Source organism: Thalassophryne amazonica, chromosome 21 (genome assembly GCF_902500255.1).
Source record: "Thalassophryne amazonica chromosome 21, fThaAma1.1, whole genome shotgun sequence".
Taxonomy (NCBI): Eukaryota; Metazoa; Chordata; class Actinopteri; order Batrachoidiformes; family Batrachoididae; genus Thalassophryne; species Thalassophryne amazonica.
The window spans coordinates 35,592,542-35,616,295 of record NC_047123.1 but is presented as its reverse complement, the minus strand read 5'-3'; the positions used below and the strand labels follow the sequence as shown (position 1 = coordinate 35,616,295).

General features: G+C 40.2%; 2 protein-coding genes across 2 annotated transcripts in view; both read right to left on the bottom strand.

The window, feature by feature from the left end:
• The window catches only part of rab32a (RAB32a, member RAS oncogene family), a 41,372-nt gene extending 20,440 nt beyond the window's left edge, over window positions 1-20,932 (bottom strand). The window contains exons 1-2 of the mRNA XM_034162105.1: window positions 20,921-20,932; window positions 6,536-6,831 (exon numbers count right to left, since the gene is read on the bottom strand). Coding sequence (XP_034017996.1) covers window positions 6,536-6,749 — 214 coding nt within the window. The 5' untranslated portion in view covers window positions 6,750-6,831; window positions 20,921-20,932. The remainder of the gene's footprint in view (window positions 1-6,535; window positions 6,832-20,920) is intronic.
• grm1a (glutamate receptor, metabotropic 1a) overlaps window positions 15,264-23,754 on the bottom strand; it is a 42,048-nt gene continuing 33,557 nt past the window's right edge. Inside the window, 2 exon segments of the mRNA XM_034162103.1 lie at window positions 15,264-15,668; window positions 18,158-19,106. Of these exon segments, the coding sequence (XP_034017994.1) occupies window positions 15,296-15,668; window positions 18,158-19,106 (1,322 nt within the window). The 3' untranslated portion in view covers window positions 15,264-15,295.

Sequence of the window (23,754 nt, the reverse complement as noted above, 5' to 3'; positions counted from 1 at the left end):
TGATGCCGGTATTTGGTTAGACTCTTTCTCTCCGATTGTTCTGTCTGAGTTATTTTCATTAGTTACTTCATCCAAACCATCAACATGTCTATTAGACCCCATTCCTACCAGGCTGCTCAAGGAAGCCCTACCATTATTTAATGCTTCGATCTTAAATATGATCAATCTATCTTATTAGTTGGCTATGTACCACAGGCTTTTAAGGTGGCAGTAATTAAACCATTACTTAAAAAGCCATCACTTGACCCAGCTATCTTAGCTAATTATAGGCCAATCTCCAACCTTCCTTTTCTCTCAAAAATTCTTGAAAGGGTAGTTGTAAAACAGCTAACTGATCATCTGCAGAGGAATGGTCTATTTGAAGAGTTTCAGTCAGGTTTTAGAATTCATCATAGTACAGAAACAGCATTAGTGAAGGTTACAAATGATCTTCTCATGGCCTCAGACAGTGGACTCATCTCTGTGCTTGTTCTGTTAGACCTCAGTGCTGCTTTTGATACTGTTGACCATAAAATTTTATTACAGAGATTAGAGCATGCCATAGGTATTAAAGGCACTGCGCTGCAGTGGTTTGAATCATATTTATCTAATAGATTACAATTTGTTCATGTAAATGGGGAATCTTCTTCACAGACTAAGGTTAATTATGGAGTTCCACAAGGTTCTGTGCTAGGACCAATTTTATTCACTTTATACATGCTTCCCTTAGGCAGTATTATTAGACGGCATTGCTTAAATTTTCATTGTTACGCAGATGATACCCAGCTTTATCTATCCATGAAGCCAGAGGACACACACCAATTAGCTAAACTGCAGGATTGTCTTACAGACATAAAGACATGGATGACCTCTAATTTCCTGCTTTTAAACACAGATAAAACTGAAGTTATTGTACTTGGCCCCACAAATCTTAGAAACATGGTGTCTAACCAGATCCTTACTCTGGATGGCATTACCCTGACCTCTAGAAATACTGTGAGAAATCTTGGAGTCATTTTTGATCAGGATATGTCATTCAATGCGCATATTAAACAAATATGTAGGACTGCTTTTTTACATTTACGCAATATCTCTAAAATTAGAAAGGTCTTGTCTCAGAGTGATGCTGAAAAACTAATTCATGCATTTATTTCCTCTAGGCTGGACTATTGTAATTCATTATTATCAGGTTGTCCTAAAAGTTCCCTGAAAAGCCTTCAGTTAATTCAAAATGCTGCAGCTAGAGTGCTGACAGGGACTAGAAGGCGAGAGCATATCTCACCCATATCGGCCTCTCTTCATTGGCTTCCTGTTAATTCTAGAATAGAATTTAAAATTCTTCTTCTTACTTATAAGGTTTTGAATAATCAGGTCCCATCTTATCTTAGGGACCTCGTAGTACCATATCACCCCAATAGAGCGCTTCGCTCTCAGACTGCAGGCTTACTTGTAGTTCCTAGGGTTTGTAAGAATAGAATGGGAGGCAGAGCCTTCAGCTTTCAGGCTCCTCTCCTGTGGAACCAGCTCCCAATTCAGATCAGGGAGACAGACACCCTCTCTACTTTTAAGATTAGGCTTAAAACTTTCCTTTTTGCTAAAGCTTATAGTTAGGGCTGGATCAGGTGACCCTGAACCATCCCTTAGGTATGCTGCTATAGACTTAGACTGCTGGGGGGTTCCCATGATGCACTGAGTGTTTCTTTCTCTTCTTGCTCTGTATGCACCACTCTGCATTTAATCATTAGTGATTGATCTCTGCTCCCCTTCACAGCATGTCTTTTTCCTGGTTCTCTCCCTCAGCCCCAACCAGTCCAGCAGAAGACTGCCCCTCCCTGAGCCTGGTTCTGCTGGAGGTTTCTTCCTGTTAAAAGGGAGTTTTTCCTTCCCACTGTCGCCAAGTGCTTGCTCACAGGGGGTCGTTTTGACTGTTGGGTTTTTACGTAATTATTGTATGGCCTTGCCTTACAATATAAAGCGCCTTGGGGCAACTGTTTGTTGTGATTTGGCGCTATATAAATAAAATTGATTGATTGATTGTATTTTATTACGTATTTGAATGTTTTTTTTATTCATTTTTAATTATTTATTCAATTTTATGTTGACTTGTTTTATGTAAGGCGCCTTGAGACAGCTTTTGCTGTGATTTGGCGCATTATAAGCTAATTAAATTAAATTAAATGAGCATGGAGATCAAGTCACAGCAGTTGACAGACTTAAAAGGATGTGTGATGTTTTAGTTTTTTGTAGAGGCCTTTATTTGTCAAGTTTACTTTGTGCATTATAAAATCCTTGTGTTGGTGGAAAACACTAAAAGCAGGCGCTATATGTCACAGAATAATATGTAATAATAATAATTTTACCATTAAACTTTTACCATTAAAGCAGACAGTCCTGAAAGCTCTACAGTAGTAGGCAAAATAGGGCAAGTCATAATATCTTTCATAACCTTTAAACTAGCTGGTGTTTTGTAGAGTAGCACGTGATAAATGTGATTAAAGATCTCATGACACATGCATGAATTCTGGTTTATGAAGAAACAACAAAAACAAAACACTATCAAATGACCCTAACCATGCTGTCTGTTGAAATGGATGTGTGCAGTGGTTTAAATGTAAAATATGTCCACTTTGTGTTTATTTCCTTTCCAACCTCTCCGTTCAAGCGTGCTGCTCACAGACTTGTCTTTTACACTTTTTACAACGTGATGGCATGTTTGTGTCTTGAGGAGAGCTGCATAAAACCTTTATTGACGCTGATTTTTTTTTACAGTTTGCTCACCCAAGCTGCTGCTGGAATGCTCAGATCTGCCAGTGTTACCAACTAAAAGACAAATAATTCAAGGCTATGAAAGTTGTTGGAGTTGGCAAACTAAAAACATTGAGCCAAATGAATACTACAGTGAGCTTCCATAAAAGGGAACTGCTCCTCAGTGGCAGTAACAGTGTGACCTACATTCCACTGGCAATTATGAGCTGCCTTGATCACTGATGGGAAATGACAAACAGTACGTATCTTCATCTGGTCTCACACCAAACTGAGAACCACCCAATAAAGAATTGAAGATATTTTACTTATTGTCCAATTGCAAATGTGCACACTCCAGTCTAGATCCAGCACCATTTCTTAGTGCTAAACATAAAGTAACTCCCTTCGGCTGCTCCCTTGTTTTTGCACTCGGGGTCGCCACAGCAAATCCAAGGTGGATCTGCATGTTGAATTGGCACAGCTTTTACGCCAGATGCCCTTCCTGATGCAAATCCACATTACATGGAGAAATGTGGCAGGGGTGGGATTTGAACCCGGACTTAAAAAGACTTGTTTGTTGTGAACAGTCAACACAAACCTAAAAGTTCTGTTACTGACCCTGTTTGTTTCTTTCCACAACTCACAATTTGTAAAAGCAGCCTTAAGTATTACAATAAAACTTTGGTATTCTCATTAATAAAATGTTGTGACAGTCCTCTGTGCACCAACATTTCAACAACAGTTTTCAAAACTTTTCAATAAGTTTGAAATCAATACAATTTTAATATTCATCAAACCATCTGAAGCCACCGTTGCTACTGTTTGTATTGATTCATTACCTGATTAACTGACAAAGTGCTGAATTGACCAGCTTCAAATTATGATGTGCCACCTATCAGATAGTAAAGAAATTCAAAATTCACAGAATATTATGGGAAATCATTAATGTGAGAAACCCGCCCTGTCTTTACTGCACATGCGTCATTAGTTTAAAACTGCACTCCAGTCATCTACTCAGCGACAGATATCTGAAACTTTTCTACAACAATCATTTCCACATAAATTCAGCATTATTTTATCATAAAAGACAGAGGAAGCAATCAGAGCACTGCAGCTACACAAGCTACTAGTTCATTCACTGCTCGGTCATTTCAAAGCATCACAGAGTATCGCCTCGTTTCTGCTTAAAACTGCCTCATTTCTGCTTACAACTGACTTTAGAATAATTTAAGAGGTTGTCTTGTCATTTGATGGTTAACAGTGATGCCGGTAACGCGTTACTCAGTAACGCGTTACTCTAATCTGACCACTTTTTTTTAGTAACGAGTAATCTAACGCGTTAATCTTTCCAAATCAGTAATCAGATTAAAGTTACTTCTCCAAGTCACTGTGCGTTACTATTATTTTGCATTGTGGGTCGATAGCAGCATTAAACTTGGTCCGTGGGCAGGGGGTCGGGGTTCGACTAACTGCCCACTTTAAGCGAGCTGTGAGCTTTTCATCCGCGGTTTTCTGCAACAGCTACGACTCGTCCTCACCTCTTACAACACACCTGCACTGAGCTTTACAAAGACATTTTTCTGCTTTTTTTTTTCTCCGAGCCGCTCCGTATCTGCTGCTAAAAACAGCTGATCCTCCGCGATGCGTCAACAACTAACACTATTTTCCACTCAAATGCACCTAAACACTCTTTCTGAGGACCACATGATGTGAAAACGCAATAAAACTTTCTTACCTGTAAATCTGGTCGTTTTCTGCATAAATAAATGTTATCCATTCTTTGTGCTCAAATAAAGCAAGAAAGGAAAGCGCCCACAAAAAAAAACAAAAAAAAACACAGTTGATCATGTGTAATACATTTATTTTACTGCTCAATTCTTCCACATTCAGAAATAAATTTAATTAAAAATTATAAATAAAATTATACTCAAGAAGTGCTATTAGGGCTGACTATGCAAACATGAAAGGATAAGTTTAAACCATTTTAGTCTTTAGTAAAATGAAAATAAATTTTTACAGACATAATATCTGTGATAAATACCAGTATAACTGAGTGTCAGTCCATGTGAGCATTTGCCCCTGTCCACTTCCAGAAAAACGGTGCACTGGACCCGTTACACTCTCCCTGCGGGTGGTGAGCCCACGTGGAGGTGACACCGTGCTGTTTCTTCGGGCAGGTTTTTCAGTTTAAGTTACCATATTTCGGCTATACTAAAATACGAAATGGAGTGAAATGGGGTGAAATGGAACCTGATAATCACGAAATGTGGGTAAAATGTAAGGAAATGGAGCAGACTGACTCCAAATATGATTAAAAATAATTAAATTAAGTAGTTTAATTATATTTAAGCGAAATGGATTGAAATGGGGAGTGCTAATAACAATACAGGGGTAAAACGTAGTGAAGTGGAGCAGACTGACACCAAATATGATTCAATTAAATACTTTTATTAAAAATTTTTTAGCGAAATGGGGACTGATAACGAAATGGGGTAAAATGTAGCAAAATGGAGCAGACTGACCCATTGACTGACGTTTCATCTCTTGAACGCCCAACTGCACATCTCACAAAAGAAAACAAAAAAACAAAAGCCAAACAATTAAATAAAGGAGTTTGTTTGGAGTCAGTCTGGTTCATTCTGCTCCATTTCGTTACATTTTACCCCCATTTCGTGATTATCAGTCCCCATTTCGCTCCATTTTGTTGATTTTGTATTTTAGTATGGCTGAAAAATGTAGCTTTAGGCTTAAAATACCTCACTAATCCACGAGCGTAACTTTGTAGTACAATGTACTCCTCAAGAGCCCAAATCCTGGTTCCTCTTGTTTGTATAGAAAGTTAACTTCAGCTTTCACTCTGGGTCACCACTAGAGGTGGGCGATACCGGGAATTCTGGTATTGATCCGATACCAAGTAAATACAGGCCCAGTATCACCGATATTGATACAGATACTTTTTCATATTTAAGCTTCATAGATCCAAAGGATCCAAAAGACTGAGGATAGAATTCCGCCAAACACTGTATGTGACAACAAAATACTTTATTACGACAATCAACATTTTTGTTTAATAAAAAATATCACTCAACACAACTTAAAACAAAATCTCCTGAGGTAGAGGGTTGACAAACCACAATACAAGGGTGCGCTGCTCTGAGTTGTGAAACACGGTGCAGAGACAGAGAGTAGACTTTGATGAATCTGCGTGCGCAGCAGTCAGTGCGTGCGGGAGAGAAAAAAAAGCTTGAGTATTGATCTTTTTACACAAGGATCGTTCAATATCAATACCAGCGTTGGTATCGATATTAGGATCGATCCGCCCACCTCTAGTCACCACAGCAAATCCGAGGTGGATCTGCAGGTTGATTTGCATGTTTTCCATCGGATGCCCTTCTTGATGCCACTCCACATTACATGGAAAAAGTGCATGGGTGGCTTTGAACAGGGAACCTTCCACACTGGAAACAAGCGCCTCTGCCACTTTCCTTCTGTTTGCATGTTGATGTTAAACTCATGTTGGTTTTTATTCTGACCTGCCACTTGCAACCAGATTTATTTTTCTAACTTGCAACACAATTTACACTAATAGCAGAAACTGGAGGCGAGTCTGTCTCTTCGGTCTTATTTGAGTTCTTAATTTGATCAGAATTAAGGAATCAATCTGTAGAAGTTAGAAACCAAAAGCTTGAACTCCTACAGATGATCACGTGAGCTTTGTGATTTCTCTCCGTCTTTCTCCCTCTGTGTGTGGAAGTGGAACTTCCCTCTGTCATGAAGGTTAATGCCCAAAACTTTAAATGCGTCTCCTTACCTGCGATGTCCCACAGCTGGAGCCTGACCAGTGTTTTACTGTCCCAGTTAATGACTTTAAGAGCGAAGTCGACCCCGATGGTGGCCCTGTAGTGCTGCGAGAACAGCTGGTGCACGTAGCGCTTGATGATGCTCGTCTTCCCGACGCCCAACTCCCCGATGACCAGCACTTTGAACAAGTACTCCTTACACTCGGACACCGAGCCTCCGGCCATCCTCACAAAGACAACGCTCTCAAAACACTTCTGCTTCCTGGCTCATGTGACCTTCCTGTTTTCTCTCTCTCTCTCTCTCTCTCTGTTCGTCCTCCTGCTGCTGCTGAGTCATAAGACCCGGAAGTGCCCGGGAAGCTGTATGCCGCAGCCTCCTGTGCGTATAAGTTACATTTTTTTTTTCAGAATATTTCTGCATTAAAACGCAGACTTTCAAGCTTTGTCTTGTCATGAGGGTCAGCATCAACCAAAGTGCCTAACTGGTTAATCCTCACCCCACAGCAGCGTTGTGTGTTTATCCAGTGGCGGCGCCAGGACATTTTTGTTGGGGAGGTAAAAGTTGGAGAGGCTCCACAAAATGTCATTGAAATGAACAATATATAGTAAATTGCTTCATAAATACCTTCTTCTTCTTTGTCTTTCGGCTGTTCCCGTTAGGGGTCGCCACAGCAGATCAATCGTTTCCATCTCACCCTGTCCTCTGTATCTTCCTCTGTCACACCAACCACCTGCATGTCCTCTCTCAGCACATCCATGAACCTCCTCTTTGGTCTCCCTCTTCTCCTCCTGCCTGGTGGCTCCATCCTCAGCATCCTTCTCCCTATATACCCTGGGTCCCTCCTCTGCACATGTCCAAACCATCTCAATCTCGCCTCTCTGACTTTGTCTCCAAACCGTCCCACCTGAGCTGTCCCTCTGATATGTTCATTCCTAATCTTGTCCATTCTTGTCACTCCCAAAGAGAATCTCAACATCTTCAGCTCTGCTACCTCCAGCTCTGCCTCCTGTCTTTTTGTTAGTGCCACTGTCTCTAAACCATACAACATAGCTGGTCTCACTACTGTCTTGTAAACTTTCCCCTTCACTCTTGCTGATATTCTTCGGTCACAAATCCCTCCTGCCACCTTTCTCCACCCACTCCACCCTGCCTGCACTCTCTTCTTCACCTCTCTACCACACTCTCCATTACTTTGAACAGTTGACCCCAAATATTTAAACTCATCTACTTTCACCACTTCTACTCCTTGTAACTGCACTATTCCACTGGGCTCCCTCTCATTCACACACATGTACTCAGTCTTGCTTCTACTGACTTTCATTCCCCTTCTCTCCAAAGCATATCTCCACTTCTCCAGACTAGACTCAACTTGCTGTCTACTCTCACTACAGATCACAATGTCATCTGCAAACATCATAGTCCATGGGGACTCCTGTCTGATCTCATCCGTCAACCTGTCCATCACCACTGCAAACAAGAAAGGACTCAGAGCTGATCCTTGGTGTAATCCCACCTCCACCTTGAATGAGTCTGTCATTCCGACTGCGCATCTCACCGCTGTCACACTATTTTTGTACATGTCCTGCATTACCCTAACATACTTCTCTGCCACTCCAGACTTCCTCATACAATGTCACAACTCTTCTCTTGGCACCCTATCATAAGCTTTTTCTAAGTCCACAAACACACAATGTAACTCTTTCTGTCCTTCTCTGTACTTTTCCAACAGTATTCTTAGAGCAAACATTGCATCTGTAGTGCTCTTTCTCCGCATGAAACCATATTGCTGCTCACAGATCTTCACCTGTTTTCTAAGCCTAGCTTCTACTACTCTTTCCCATAACTTCATGCTGTGGCTGATCAGCTTTATGCCTCTGTAGTTACTGCAGCTCTGCACATCACCCTTGTTCTTGAAAATAGGAACCAGCACACTTCGTCTCCACTCCTCAGGCATCCTCTCACTTTCCAAGATTTTATTAAACAATCTGGGTAGAAACTCTACTGCCATGTCTCCTAGACATGTCCATGCCTCCATTGGAATGTCATCTGGACCAACTGCTTTTCCACTCTTCATCCTCTTCATAGCAGCCCTCACTTCTTCCTTGCTAATCTCTTTTACTTCCTGATTTACTCTCACCACATCATCCAGCCTTTTCTCTCGCTCATACCAAGGTATATGTTTTGAGAGTGGCTATACGCCCAACCGTTGGGTCAAAAAAGTAAATACGCGAGCATATACGCCCAACCACAACCGACCAATGAGTGCTCTTGTAAGCTCACTTCCGGTTTCAACTTGAGAGGGAAAAAAGGCGGATATTTTCTCACCGGCTGTGGGAGGGTCCGCAGCCCGCGGAGAAGCTGATCTAAAGTGGTTCTGTTTGGCTCATCACACCCAGGGAACAGTGTCAAACTAACACCATCTTACAGCCAACAAGCAGCATTTTGTTCAAAAACTGTTTCATCATTGTTAACAGGCTTCCGTTCAAAATGCTTCTGAAGTTTGTCTGTTTTCATCCATTGCAGTGTTTTCGCAGTACAGTAATTAAAGATGACGCTGTTAAATGTGTCAAACATACGCCGCAATAGAGCCTTAAAAAGTGGTGTAAAAAACGCACAAAACATGTCAAATACACAATCATGGTTGGGCGAATAAGATAAGACATTATATTTATCTGCCCAACGGTTGGGCGAATAAGGTAAGACATTATATATATATCTGCCCAACGGTTGTACATGTAACGTTCAATGTATGACTTATCTGCCCAACGGTTGGGCGAATAAGATAAGACATTATATTTATCTGCCCAACGGTTGTACATGTAACGTTCAATGTATGACTTATCTGCACAACGGTTGGGCGAATAAGATAAGACATTATATTTATCTGCCCAACGGTTGTACATGTAACGTTCAATGTATGACTTATCTGCACAACGGTTGGGCGAATAAGGTAAGACATTATATTTATCTGCCCAATGGTTGGGCGAATAAGGTAAGACATTATATTTATCTGTCCAACGGTTGGGCGAATAAGGTAAGACATATTTATCTGCCCAACTGTTGGGCCTATATAGCCTTTGCCATATGTTTTAGTCACCCGTGCTCCTCTAAAATGTGGTATCAATGCACACACACGTCACTTAGAATGATTGCAAGTTCATTAAACTTGCACATAGCTATACAAAATGAATTCATTGAAATAATGTTCAAGACAATGCATGGAATCAGCCTTACACAAATCATCTATATCAAAGATTTATTGTCAATTTAACACTGAGGTTTTGGCCGAACAACGATATACAGCGGCTGACATGCTTGATGAATTCCTGCTGAAAAACTAGTTCCCAGATAATTGTGATATATTCCTGTGAGATAATAAGTATATCGCATCTAAATAAATTCTAAAATTTACCAGTAATAAAATTATAAAGATTAAGTGAAGTTTTAAGAGTGGCCGTAATAAATATTTAGGAAACCTAAATTTTGAGTATACAGTTAAATTTGTCTCATTAATACTTGCAAATGCACAGAGGGTGATTCACAAATATCCTTTGATTTGTACATGTGCTTTGTGATCCACAAACACAAATTTCTGATTTGTAACTTGGTGTGGGTTTTTACAAATAAATGTTTATTTGCAAAACTGAAAATTCTGTTCGTGAAGGGTGATTCAGCATTGGTGGATCACCGAACACACACATTCATCACTTTGGTCAGTTATGCAATGTTGAGACATTCTCAGTGCAAAACTGCAGTTGAGATCCACAAATATGTCTGTCACTATTCACATTATTGGCAGAATTATTTTGGGGGGGCTGAGGGGAGCTTGGCTCATTATTGGGGGCTTAAGCCCCCGCAAGCCCCCCCCCCTTGGCGCCGCCACTGTGTTTATCACTCAGGAATAAATTAACCATGTTTTCACCCAATTTAATTAAAAGATTGGGTGTAATCTGGAATGGCAACTATGAAATATTACTACAGAGCCAGACATTTAAAAGTATCATAGTACACATGCCAGCAAAGTGTTAAGAGCCGTAGTCTGTAACTGTGGAATGGTTTATATCATGTTTCAGTAGGCCACTGAAGTTATTTTTAGGGGAAGATATATTGTCCAAACGGACAAAAATTACGCTTTTTATCCAAAGATCCCTTCGGCCGGAAACTTACGGCCCTTTTTAGGGTAGGGGTTAAAGGGGCAAAACAGTGACATAGTCAAAATGTGGATTTTGACCTTTGAATATCTTTGTGCGCCCTCTGTAAGCCTCATTGATATTATGGTATATGAATGTATGGATGGAGTTCTCCCATTTAGCATTATATTTTTCAAGGCTAACTGAGGGCGCCGCCTATAGGTGATGCTTCAAGTCACAACTTTTGGCTTTTTGGGCTACATTTGGGACCCTCTCAGGGCCGACGCCCTGAATAAGCCTTGCTCATTTATGCATATTTGGATACACTGGGACAAGTTCTTTCCAAATTTGCATAAATAGCGGTGGCTTAGTTAGGGCACTTTTGCATAGGTGGTGCTCTTTATGTTAAGAACGCGATATTTGGCGATTTTCATTTGGCCATATCTCAGTGTGCCCCCTATGGATTCAGTAAAACTTGTTCTCTGTATCTCTGCTATTCATGATAAAGATATCAAGATGGCGTTTTGCCTCATTAACCCTCCTTGTGGGTTAATGAGGAAAAAAGCCTTTGTAATTTTCCTCCTGAAGGGATTTTTGGATAAGAAATGTAATTTTTGTCCATTTGGACAATACATCTTCCCCTAAAAAAACTTCAGTGGCCTACTGAAACATGATATATCACTACCCATTTGAAAATTACAGATTTTGGCTCTTAAAAAGCTAAAAAACAGGTAATAAAGTTTATAGTACAGTGTCCGAGACAGGGGCGGATTTAGATTCAGGTGGGAGTGGGCGGTGTGGTTGGGTGGGGTGGGGGGTTTGTGACTGGATTGGGTCACCCCTCTACTAGAAGGATCCAGGAGCATTTTTTTAAATGTATTCGCCCTATTGAGGTGTCAAATCCCGCAAAATCTCAGAGAGGTGTCTGACAAGCGAGATGTCAACAACATTGAGAACTGCATTGAAACAGTCTGATAATGCTGCAATTCAAGCACTGTGCATGGACAATGGAATTAACATCGCAAGGTAAAACTCTTTGCATGTTGTGCCTAAAATGCTTGTGAATATATTATCTAGATATTGTTATTGTGTTTGTTTTATGTCAACACGTGAAAATCTCAAGTTTCTCCATTATTTTCAGTGGGAATTGCTGTGAGCTGCGATCACTTCGTGTTCATGTCATTATGGTGGAAAATGAAGTTTGCTCTTGAACGCCCTGCTTATTGTCCTTTACAACACTGTTTGTGCTGTTTGTACCAAGATTCACATATGTTGAAGGTAGCAGACACGGAATATTTGGAACATTTGTTTTAGCAAGTTTTCAGGGGTCTCATGAAGCAGTCTCTTATAAATGTTATAAAAGGCATAAAAATTTACATTTTGGTAGAATAATGTTCATTTGCAATTGTCATCATGTGGTTTCTCCATGTTGTTTTGACTGCAGCGCCTCTGGCACGCAAGGGATTATGGGATATCTCAATAGGGCGAATAGCTTTTTTCATCATATTCATATACTGTAGACAGGAATCAACTCCTTTAAATATAAATAATTTTTATTTTACACCATTGTTCAGCTTGCTCAAAACATACAGGCCTGTTTAAATTTAGGTTTGACAATGACAAGAGGTACCTTCATATTTTACATTATTTAACATGATTTGTCAACTTGCACTATAACAGACTAAAAACATTTATAAATCCAACACAGTTGCGTTATTATGCTGTTGTATTTTAAAGTTTGCATTCTTATACAGCAAATAGGACTAATAAAGTTTATTTTTTGTAAATGACTGAAGTTTGTAATGCAAGATTGAAGCCATATTAAAACACAATCTCATTACAAGAAGCAACTATCCGTTACTTTTACAACTAAGCCTTTTCAAGAAGATATTTGACTCAAGTTATTTTAAAAGTTGTTCATAATCAAACACAGTCCTCTGTGACAAGTCCTTGAGGACATTTCCAAAATGTATATATTTTTTCGGTTGACATTCTAAGTATATAAACATTTATCAACATTACAAACATTACCACCTGTATGAAAAACAAGAGATGGCTTAACAGTATTACAAACTTTGTAAACTTGTGCAAACACTGTGTTTTCCATGGTTATAATGAGGAAGAAAACTCAGAAAATATGAGAAATTTCAACACAGCATAGAATGCCAAAGTAGTTCTTTTAACACATCCCATGCCTGTAAATTATTTTTTTCATCGTATGATGCGTAAGCTGAATAAACACCGCCATTAGCTTAAGTCAAGCTATCTTCTGTCCGCTACATCTACATTTGTGACGACTGTCATTGGCATGTTATACCCTTGTCACATATCATACAGTGCAAGTACAGCTGCAGTCTAGTTCTCAAAAAATATTTTTTTTGTAATTTTGAGCACACCTCGACAAACAAAAATGCAATAGTTAATCAACATACTGCACACTTCATTTAACCTTATATTTAAACATGGTCTGACATGGAAAAGCTGAGGTTAATTGGCTTAATAATAAAGGCTCCTTTTTTGTTATTGTTAAACAAAATTTCAGTCCCTATAAAAAGAATCACAACTAGAATGAATTGCACTTGAGCAACCATCACACCTGGAAACCGCTAACATCCTGAATTACGTGCGATGGATACTAGGTAGTGTAAAAAGCATGTTAATACTAATGGAATGAGAGGTCTAGCATTTTATTTTGATTTGTTTTCGATGGAGAGATCTTCCATAAGTAGGTATTACATTGCTAACATACGTTGTGTTTTGCTGTGGATTGTATAGCTATTAAATAATTAACCCAGAATTAACCCAGCAAATAATTGACCCAGAAGGTCCTGGGACTGTATTCACAAAACAAGGAATGACAAAAAAAACTTTGCCAGCTCCCTCCCAGAAACCACCAGGATGCAGTCAAGTGTACGTGACAGCAAATAGCAGTATCCACTGTTCGTAATTATTGTCCATATTGCACAATGATGAAACTACAGAACATGGCTATATTTATATAGAGATTTTAATGCTTTTTCCCTTGTGGTGTGTACGCCATGATGGCTGGCCAGTGGCAACATAATGCCAATGTATTTACAAGCTGTGACATGGCATGTTATACTAGCATTGTAACATTAAAGATTCTTTGCTAGAAAATCTTAGCACAAGTTAAGATGACTCCCACTGGTAAGATAAGCTGTTTTGTGAATATAGCCTCTTGGCCCTTATGGCTCTTAATGACCAGCCATCACATTAATGTATCTATCAGTGCATCTGTTTTGGTATGTTATCTTACTTAGCTGCCATCTGTGTTTATACATACTTCAGCTTTGCCCTAATTCTAATCATTCAACATCCATTTATTAGCTCTGAGCAGGTTCCCCACTGCAAGAAGAGTTCACTGGCAGTGCACAATGGTTTGCAGTGTTAAAGTTGATGCATTACCCAAATTGCCTAAAGTGTGAAACTATTATCTGAACATACTCGTAACCTAATTAGCATCTACAGTTGATGGAAGGTTAACAATAAAAATACGTTTTAAGATGATTTGCTTGACACTATTAATGTCTTATATGCACTTTGCATATAAATACTAATTTTAAATAAATAGAACCACTGGAACCATATTTTCACTGTGGCATGCACAAAATCATCCAAACACTCTTGACTGTTTTGTCAGTTGTGAAAGTTTGCGAGTGATAAATGACAACCAAAGCCAATGATATTTATCTGACAGTTCCTGGATCTTGTTGGTAATAACCATGGCAAAGTTGTGGAAAGGATGCTTAATTCTGTCATCTGAAAACCAAAAGCTGTATGTATGTTTATCATGACCTGCTGCATGGCAGCAGTATTAAATAGTGGAAATAAAATCAATAACGTATACCCTTAAAGTGGTGTCTGAGAATGGGACCAGTCATCTGGTTTCTTTGTTTGCCATTGTGAGTTGGCACACATTTTTGTTTAAAACACTGTAGCTACATCCTTTAGTGTAATTCTCATTGTTATGTAATTGATCACATTTTGTCATGAGTGCTGATGAGTTATGGAACTGTTCCCAGTTTCACATTTTACAAAAAGGCTATAGAGGACGAAAAGCCCTTCAGAAATGCAAGCTTCCAATTCTGCTCACCGATTAAATCAGAAAGTACAAGAAAGCCACTGCAAGTACAGCTAAGTTTTAATTTAAAAAGATGTGATGTGTTTGTAAATGTGTGTATTTGTGTTTGTCAGGAGATGTGCGTCTTTGTAATGTACATACAAGTAGTGCCTGTTTTGGACTCACAGTGTTGAGGAGCTGTGGGCATAGTCTCGGAGCATATTTGAGGAGTAGATGGAGCTAGAGGAGCTCCCGAGCTCCATAGTGGGGGAACCAGTGAGCGACTCCTCCAAACATAGACAGTCTCTGAAGGGGGATGGGGGAGACACCGCTAAGGAATCTGCTAACATTGGCTGGCTCTGTTTCAATTCTTCACCTTCCCTATCCTCCCCTTTTTCGTCTTCCTTATCATCATAAATGTAGCTGTGTAAGAGGTCCAGCTCCTCATCCTCACACCTCTCAGTGTCAAACTCCCCTGCTTGTAGGGCTGAAGGAAGCTGAGAGGGTGTTAAACTGAAAGGCTTGTTGGCAGGGATTGCCTCATTGGCAGTGTGATCATTCAGTGCGGGGACATGGGAGTTGTGTGTGTCCACCAGGGCCCCCTGCAAACACTCACACCCTTTTTCTGTCCAGAATATGTTGGCATCCAGAGCGGGCGTTGTGCATCAACCTCATCATCCTCCTGTGTCAGGTTGTATGGACCTTTAGCACCCAGCGCTTCTTCAGGGAGATTGGGGTCTGTGCCAAGGTTGCAGGTAGGAGGGTCGCAACTGTGGGGGTCGGGGTTGTTAGTTAAGGGCCTGATGACCGCCATCTGATTCGAGCCGACTTCCTGTTTCCTCACATGCACAGACAGTCTGTGCCACACATTCCCCTCCCTCGGAGGGTGTCTTGCACCTGATTCAGACCATGACACAGACTTGCCATTAGAACTATGAACGAGATAAAGACCCAAGTTAATGATGTCAGGAAACTGGGAGGTGATAACACAGAGGAAAAAACAAACAAACAAACAGACACAACATATCAGCAACATTAACGTAGCAACAGCACAACAGACTGAAGCATTTCAACATTTCTGATGCATGTTAAAATACTTTTTATCCACATGACTTAACAGCTTTGGGTCCACCGAGGAGCTCTAAGGAGCATTACATTTATGAATTGTTGCACTTCACAAACAATATGATTCATAATGTGCTGGAGACAGCATTATGATCTTTGAACTGCTTCACGCAGTATGCTTGCAGAAGCAGTCCTGCTTATTTTGTTTCATCTATCTATATATTTCAAATGGGACACATGCATTTATATAGTTTGGCAGTGCTTGAACTGGTCTGGAGATGACAGAATGTTTAATGCAAAATAAGCTCAGGATGGGTGTAACGTGAGTAGTTAGTGAGATAAGGACGAGGGGCATTCATGCTGAGAGTTATTAGCAATGAGGGTAATTTAGGGTAAACCAAAAGCAGTATGGTGGCATCCTCTTCTGGAAGCACGGCAGTGTCAGAGAAAAAAAAAACCACAGTGAGGATCAGAGCAGGAAATTATTTATTTATAGAAGTCACAGGTACAAATGGTTCCTTTAATAATCTCCACCAGTTGAGGGGTGACTGATGTAAGACGTGAAAAAGCGATCAACATGTTTTGACAAAATTTTGTGGAGAAATGGCACTTTTGTCAGAAGTTAATTACATTTTTGTCATGACCTCAATCTCCTTCAAATATAACGGAGGAGGCAGAGGTTATGTGATTGATTCTTACTCTCAAAAACTGGTTTGTGGATTGCGCTTAAATTTTGTAGTTGGTCCATTGGTGAAGGATGAATTAATTTTTTTAACATTATCCCTCTATGACATCATAAAGGACAGATGACTATAAAATTCTGAAACCTTCCCTTGCTGTTTGTCGGCAGTGACTGTGATTTACCAAGCAGAGGTATGCACTTGGAGTACACCTACTTTCTTTAACTTCTTTGGCATTTCAACAGCATTTATCATTTATATTTTCTTTAATATTCTTGCCTTATTACATCACAAAGATATTGGTGAGAGGAAAAGAACTGTGGCCGCACCCTTTTAATTGGTGGAGACAATAATGGAATGCAGGTATGTGCCCTCTGAGTGCATATTGTCCCACATAACTATCAATAAATCATATCATTCCTGTGTTCTGACAGTGCAGCTCTCCAGAAGAGGGGTTCAATGACCCCATGCTGACACGTTTTGCCTGTAACACTCGCAGACAGTCTGCCATTCAGTTTAGATTAAAAGGTTAGAAAATTAGGCTGCATAGCAAGGGTGAGGAACAACATAAAACATACTAGGATCACTCTCATTCTTTGTCCCACTCCTTACTTTAGATAACTGTCCATGTGTCACTGCTGTGGATCTCAAGAAAGTTACTGTATATACAAGTCTGGGTATACTTTAATAATCATTGACACAGATTACTTGCATGGCCCAGTAGCTTTAATGTAACCAACACCTCATGCTGATGCTTTATTTCATATTTAACAAAATGTAATTGGTAACATTTCATATTCATGGGAAGGTTAATGTTTGTTATTGCTTATTATTAATACACTGTGCATAAAGTATTTTTCAGTACATCTTTTATGTGTGGTGTATTGGGGTAGTGGATAAATACTGAAATTCAGATCATTGCCATAACACTAAAACATATTGTATTTCTATCACATTAGAATACTTCTATATTACTGAAAATGATTTTGTATGACAAACAAATAATTCTTTAAATTGCCTGAGAACTTCAGGGAATTATAAATCCATTTTTGTTCCAGATTTTGTGTAGAACTGGTAACACCATAACATCACCAGATGAACACATATGATCAGGATATGTTATTTGTTTGCACACCGGCTCCATGCTAATAGCCACACTAGTTGGCGTTGCGAGCCAGAGTAACAATACAGGTACAGTCACTACGCACCAGGTAGAACGTTACTAATTACTTAAATGAAGTGTTCTACATTACCATGTCTTGTCTTTCAAATGACTGAAAACTATGTCAATGTTTGTTTTTTGAGCCTAGACACTTCATACTTTAACAAATATACATTATGTGATACCACTGGCTAATATCTCCATTTTTACAGTTTTTGGCTGTTTTCTGGTAGAAGCTGATTACACATTGGTGTGTATTTGCTATGCAATATTTGGCATCCTCAAACCAATTCAAGCAAATCCACTGGATGTGACAAAATGTATTGAAATGAAATGAAATTTGAAAATAAATAATTGCTTCCAAAATACAAGTGTGATCATCCTTTTATTCATTAAATTGTTTGAAGATTGACTGTTGCACTATTTGAATTAAGGTGCGTAATTAACGTTAGGTAGTTCCCCTTGGAAACAGCAAAGAATGTAGTGACACGTAAATAACAAAAAAATTACTCACTTGGCGTTGGCAGCCATGGGCTTCTTCCGACGGAACATATTGAGCAGGCTGTTACTCCCACAGGCCGCCGCCGCCGCCGCCGCCGCCTTCCCATCTCCAACATGCATTCGCACGACATCAGATGTGGTGAAGGCGCTCCGTACATTCCTCTCTGGTTTGGCTATGATGATGTACATCTTGGGAGTGAACATGCATCCCAGTGCTACCGTCACACTCAGACTGACTGAGAATGATGTTGTTATGATCTTGTAATTGGAGCCAAAGTAGATGGGCACAAAAGCCAACCAGATGATGCAGGTAGTGTACATCGTAAAGGCAATGTATTTAGCCTCATTAAAATTAGCGGGCACGTTCCGTGTCTTGAAGGCATAGTAGGTACAGCTCAAGATTAGCAGGCCATTGTAGCCCAGTGGTGCTACCATACCTAAGTTGCTGGTGTTGCAGATGAGGTAGACCTCACGTATGCTTGGGTACGACTTGACAGGCTCAGGAGGCTCCAGTATAATGAGAGTGATCTCCAGAGTGAGCTGCACACTGATAAGCATAAAGGCGATGATTACCTGGGCCCAGGCACTCATGAAACGGGGCTTCCTGGTGCAGATCTTCTTCTTGCTGCCTGCCAGAATGCGTGCAATGCGGTTCGTTTTGGTAACCAGGGCCGAGTAACACATGGCAGATGACAGGCCCACCAGGAGCCGCTGCAGGTAACAGGAGGCCACCGTGGGGCATGCGATGAGCGTAAATGGGCAGATGTATCCCAGGAAGATGCCTGCCAAGATGATATAACAGAGTTCTCGGCTGGAAGATTTCACCACAGGTGTGTCGCGGTACTGGATAAAAACAAAGGTGACAAAGGAGGTGATCAGAATGCCGACGCAGGAGAACACCACTGCAACTATGGATTCCACGTCTGCCCAGTCAAGATACTTCAGAGGGAGGAGCTGGCAGCCTGGAACAAGAGAAGGAGGAGGGGTTAAAATTTTTGTTAATTTTTCAATGAAGAACCTAATGCTTGAGCAGAGAAAAGCAAAAGCAAAAATAAAGGGATATAGCTGCTACATTAAATGGAAAGGAGATGCTTTGAAGAAGGGTGTTGCAACAGGAAGGTATTATGGGCTACAGTGTGTGTCTTTCAGTGAAATCAGTAATTCAGATATGGACAACTGTGGTACCATTTGTACCATACATGAGGGAAGTCCAAAATGCAGTATTTAAGGCCAAATTTTTACAGAGGGTGATTGAGAAGTTTTGAGCCCAACTGAGAATAAGTAGGGCATGGTTCTCCTTCTTTTGCATTCTGAGAAACCAACATTTCTCAAGAATGTGTGAACTTTTTGACTCACTTGGTGCAATGCTGAGAAATGTTGGATTCTAAAACTGCAAAAGATGAAGAACCACGCCCGACTTTTTCTGGGTCAGGCTCAAAACTTATCAATTGCCCCTCGTATCAACAGCACAGCAGTGGCTGCATGAAACTGCATATAGTATGGATTTTAAGGATGCTTAACTTGAAATACCAAAAATAGAATTTTACACAAAATTATTTTGCAAAATATAAGAGCAGAAGAGAGCAAGGTGACATATTTGGAGACATGAGGGAAGCTGTGTGCAGCACAGTCTGCAAAGATGGCCTAAAATTCCTCAGTGACTAATTTCCACGTGTCCTAATACCCATCTCCAATGCTCCATTTCTGTCAGATTTCCTTTTCATTTACTGTACGTTATTCCAAATGTGTATGTGAATAAATATTGGTATGTGCGTAAACTGTTCTGAAGCAGCAGTCATAAATTTCTTATCCAATGACGGATGAAGTTGGTGGAGCTTAAATGGTTGACAAATGGCATCTCCAGACTCCCCGTATCTTAAAGCTTGCTCCTGCTAATAGTATTACAGTCAATTAAATTACATGCAAGGCTGTCCACTGACAGAACTCCACTGAAGGTCAGGTTTGTGATGTAATGGGGCGGTAGAATAAGGATTTTTTTTTTTTTTTTTAAGTGACTGAATCACATTCCATTTGCAAAGCAAACAAGAAAGGACACTCAGAGTGCAACACCTGTACCTTACATATTTGAGACTGAAGAATGAAAACACATTCTTTGTGGTTAACCTAACAATAATATTTCGCTCTGTATGGCCTTGACATGTTATCTTTCTCTCCAAAATAGAATTTTTTTTTTGTGACTAACTCACAACATTTATGACTTTGTGTCTGTGACCTTTCAAGGTCACCCAAGATCAAAAGACATGTAACTAGTAGAAAGGGAATATATGACTTCATATGAGTAATCATGTTCCTTGGAATAGCCGTTCTAAAAGTACAAGCATTATTCACAAATTTGACCTTGCTCTATGACCTTGAATTTTCACCATTTTTTTCAAAATTGGTTGACGCTCAATTATTCCACCATGTTGGGGCCAAGTCTGTTCAAAACTCTTACAGTTACTTTGTTCATACAAGGACAGATGGACACCAAAAACAAAACAATCTTGTGCTGTAGTGTGCCTGTGAAAATATAGCATGATTAAAGATGTTTTAAAAAATATTATTTCTGCACTGCAAAAACTGACAACTAAGAAAGTAAAAAAAAAAAGGTCCTGTTTAAAGAAAATGTGACTTAATTTTTGTCTAAATATACTCAACAAAAATATAAACGCAACACTTTTGGTTTTGCTCCCATTTTGTATGAGATTAACTCAAAGATCTAAAACATTTTCCACATACACAATATCACCATTTCCCTCAAATATTGTTCACAAACCAGTCTAAATCTGTGATAGTGAGCACTTCTCCTTTGCTGAGATAATCCATCCCACCTCACAGGTGTGCCATATCAAGATGCTGATTAGACACCATGATTAGTGCACAGGTGTGCCTTAGACTGTCCACAATAAAAGGCCACTCTGAAAGGTGCAGTTTTGTTTTATTGGGGGGGGGGGGGGGGGGGGATACCAGTCAGTATCTGGTGTGACCACCATTTGCCTCATGCAGTGCAACACATCTCCTTCGCATAGAGTTGATCAGGTTGTCAATTGTGGCCTGTGGAATGTTGGTCCACTCCTCTTCAATGGCTGTGCGAAGTTGCTGGATATTGGCAGGAACCGGTACACGCTGTCGTATACGCCGGTCCAGAGCATCCCAAACATGCTCAATGGGTGACATGTCCGGTGAGTATGCCGGCCATGCAAGAACTGGGACATTTTCAGCTTCCAAGAATTGTGTACAGATCCTTGCAACATGGGGCCGTTCATTATCCTGCTGCAACATGAGGTGATGTTCTTGGATGTATGGCACAACAATGGGCCTCAGGATCTCGTCACGGTATCTCTGTGCATTCAAAATGCCATCAATAAAATGCACCTGTGTTCTTCGTCCATAACAGACGCCTGCCCATACCATAACCCCACCGCCACCATGGGCCACTCGATCCACAACATTGACATCAGAAAACCGCTCACCCACACGACGCCACACACGCTGTCTGCCATCTGCCCTGAACAGTGTGAACCGGGATTCATCCATGAAGAGAACACCTCTCCAACATGACAAACGCCAGCGTATGTGAGCATTTGCCCACTCAAGTCGGTTACGACGACTAACGAGTCAGGTCGAGACCCCGATGAGGACGACGAGCATGCAGATGAGCTTCCCTGAGACAGTTTCTGACAGTTTGTGCAGAAATTCTTTGGTTATGCAAACCGATTGTTTCAGCAGCTGTCCGAGTGGCTGGTCTCAGGCGATCTTGGAGGTGAAGATGCTGGATGTGGAGGTCCTGGGCTGGTGTGGTTACACGTGGTCTGCGGTTGTGAGGCTGGTTGGATGTACTGCCAAATTCTCTGAACGCCTTTGGAGACGGCTTATGGTAGAGAAATGAACATTCAATACACGAGCAACAGCTCTGGTTGACATTCCTGCTGTCAGCATGCCAATTGCACGCTCCCTCAAATCTTGCAACATCTGTGGCATTGTGCTGTGTGATAAAACTGCACCTTTCAGAGTGGCCTTTTATTGTGGGCAGTCTAAGGCACACCTGTGCACTAATCATGGTGTCTAATCAGCATCTTTATATGGCACACCTGTGAGGTGGGATGGATTATCTCAGCAAAGGAGAAGTGCTCACTATCACAGATTTAGACTGGTTTGTGAACAATATTTGAGGGAAATGGTGTGTATGTGGAAAAAGTTTTAGATCTTTGAGTTCATCTCATACAAAATGGGAGCAAAACCAAAAGTGTTGTGTTTATATTTTTGTTGAGTGTAGAAAAATAATCTTGTCAAGCATTTTTTACATAAGAAAAAATGTCTTATCTCACTTTTTAATACATTTTTTTCCAGCTAAGCTGCATTTAACCAGTAACAAGGAAAGGCAATGGATTTCAAATCAAGCAAAGGAACAAAATCTGTTTCCTTATTTTAAGACAGAGGCTAATCTTAAAATTTGAATTCTGTCTAATTTTAAGACACATTTGATTATTCAGTGCCTAGACATTTTGCTAACTTTTAGAATTATAACCAAGTAAATTTTTCTTACCCCATTGGCTGATTTTTTTTTGCTTAATACAAGACAATTTAGCTAGATTTCAGATTATTTGGCTTTTTTTTCAGAGGGACAGTTTTTGCAGTATGAGTTACATAATTTTCTACATGCATGCATACATAATAGATTTTATACCATTCTGCTGTCAAGTGAAGCAGACAGAAAATTACTGCTGCCAGAGACTGAGGGCCTGAAAGCTGCAAGTGTCTGAAGATCAAACCTCAAATCTAAACTGCAAGTGTTCTGTTCTCTGAAACCAGTTTCACTGGATGAGTTGCTCATCCAGGTATGAAACCATTATTAGATCACTTATCTGTCCATTTTCTGAACCTGCTTCTTCCACTTAAGAGTCACGGGGGGCTGGAGCCTTTCCCTAAAGCTGTGAGGTGGGGTACACCCTTGGACAGAACCCCAGTGTATCACAGGGCCAACACAAATTGACACATTCACACTCATGGTCAAGTTAGTCAGCAGTTCACCTAAGCTGTATGTCTGTGGAAGTGAGAGGAAGCCGGAGCACTCGGAAGAAACCCACGCAACCACCTGACTTGATGGAAACTGTCATGGCCACACATAATCATAAATTATGGTATCACTGAATCACAATAAGTTAATTTGCATGAATCTGCGTCAAACACGTAAAATACACAGTGTCACTCACACACACAGTGCATTCTATCGCACATGCATGCAAATATGAGTGAGAGAGTGAGAGCGGGTGTATATGTGAATCTCGGACAAAATGATGACCGTCTCAGCTCCTCATGACAGTGGCAAATTGTGTACAATGGTCACATTGTGTAGATTTTAGTGGAATGTATTTTCTGACATTGTTCATCTGTGAAGTAATTTTACAAATGTGTGACATAAAGTAGATGTTCTTTTTAATGTAATCACTGTGCATTTTTCAAAATACAACAGTGAAATGTTTTATGTTGTAATTTGTTAATGAAATAATGTCTCATATTTTGTCTTTGCAGCTAATCCACACATCATCTACGAGGCCTTAGTTAGGATTGAAATTAGGGGTGGCTGGACGTTCATCAGGGAAAACATTC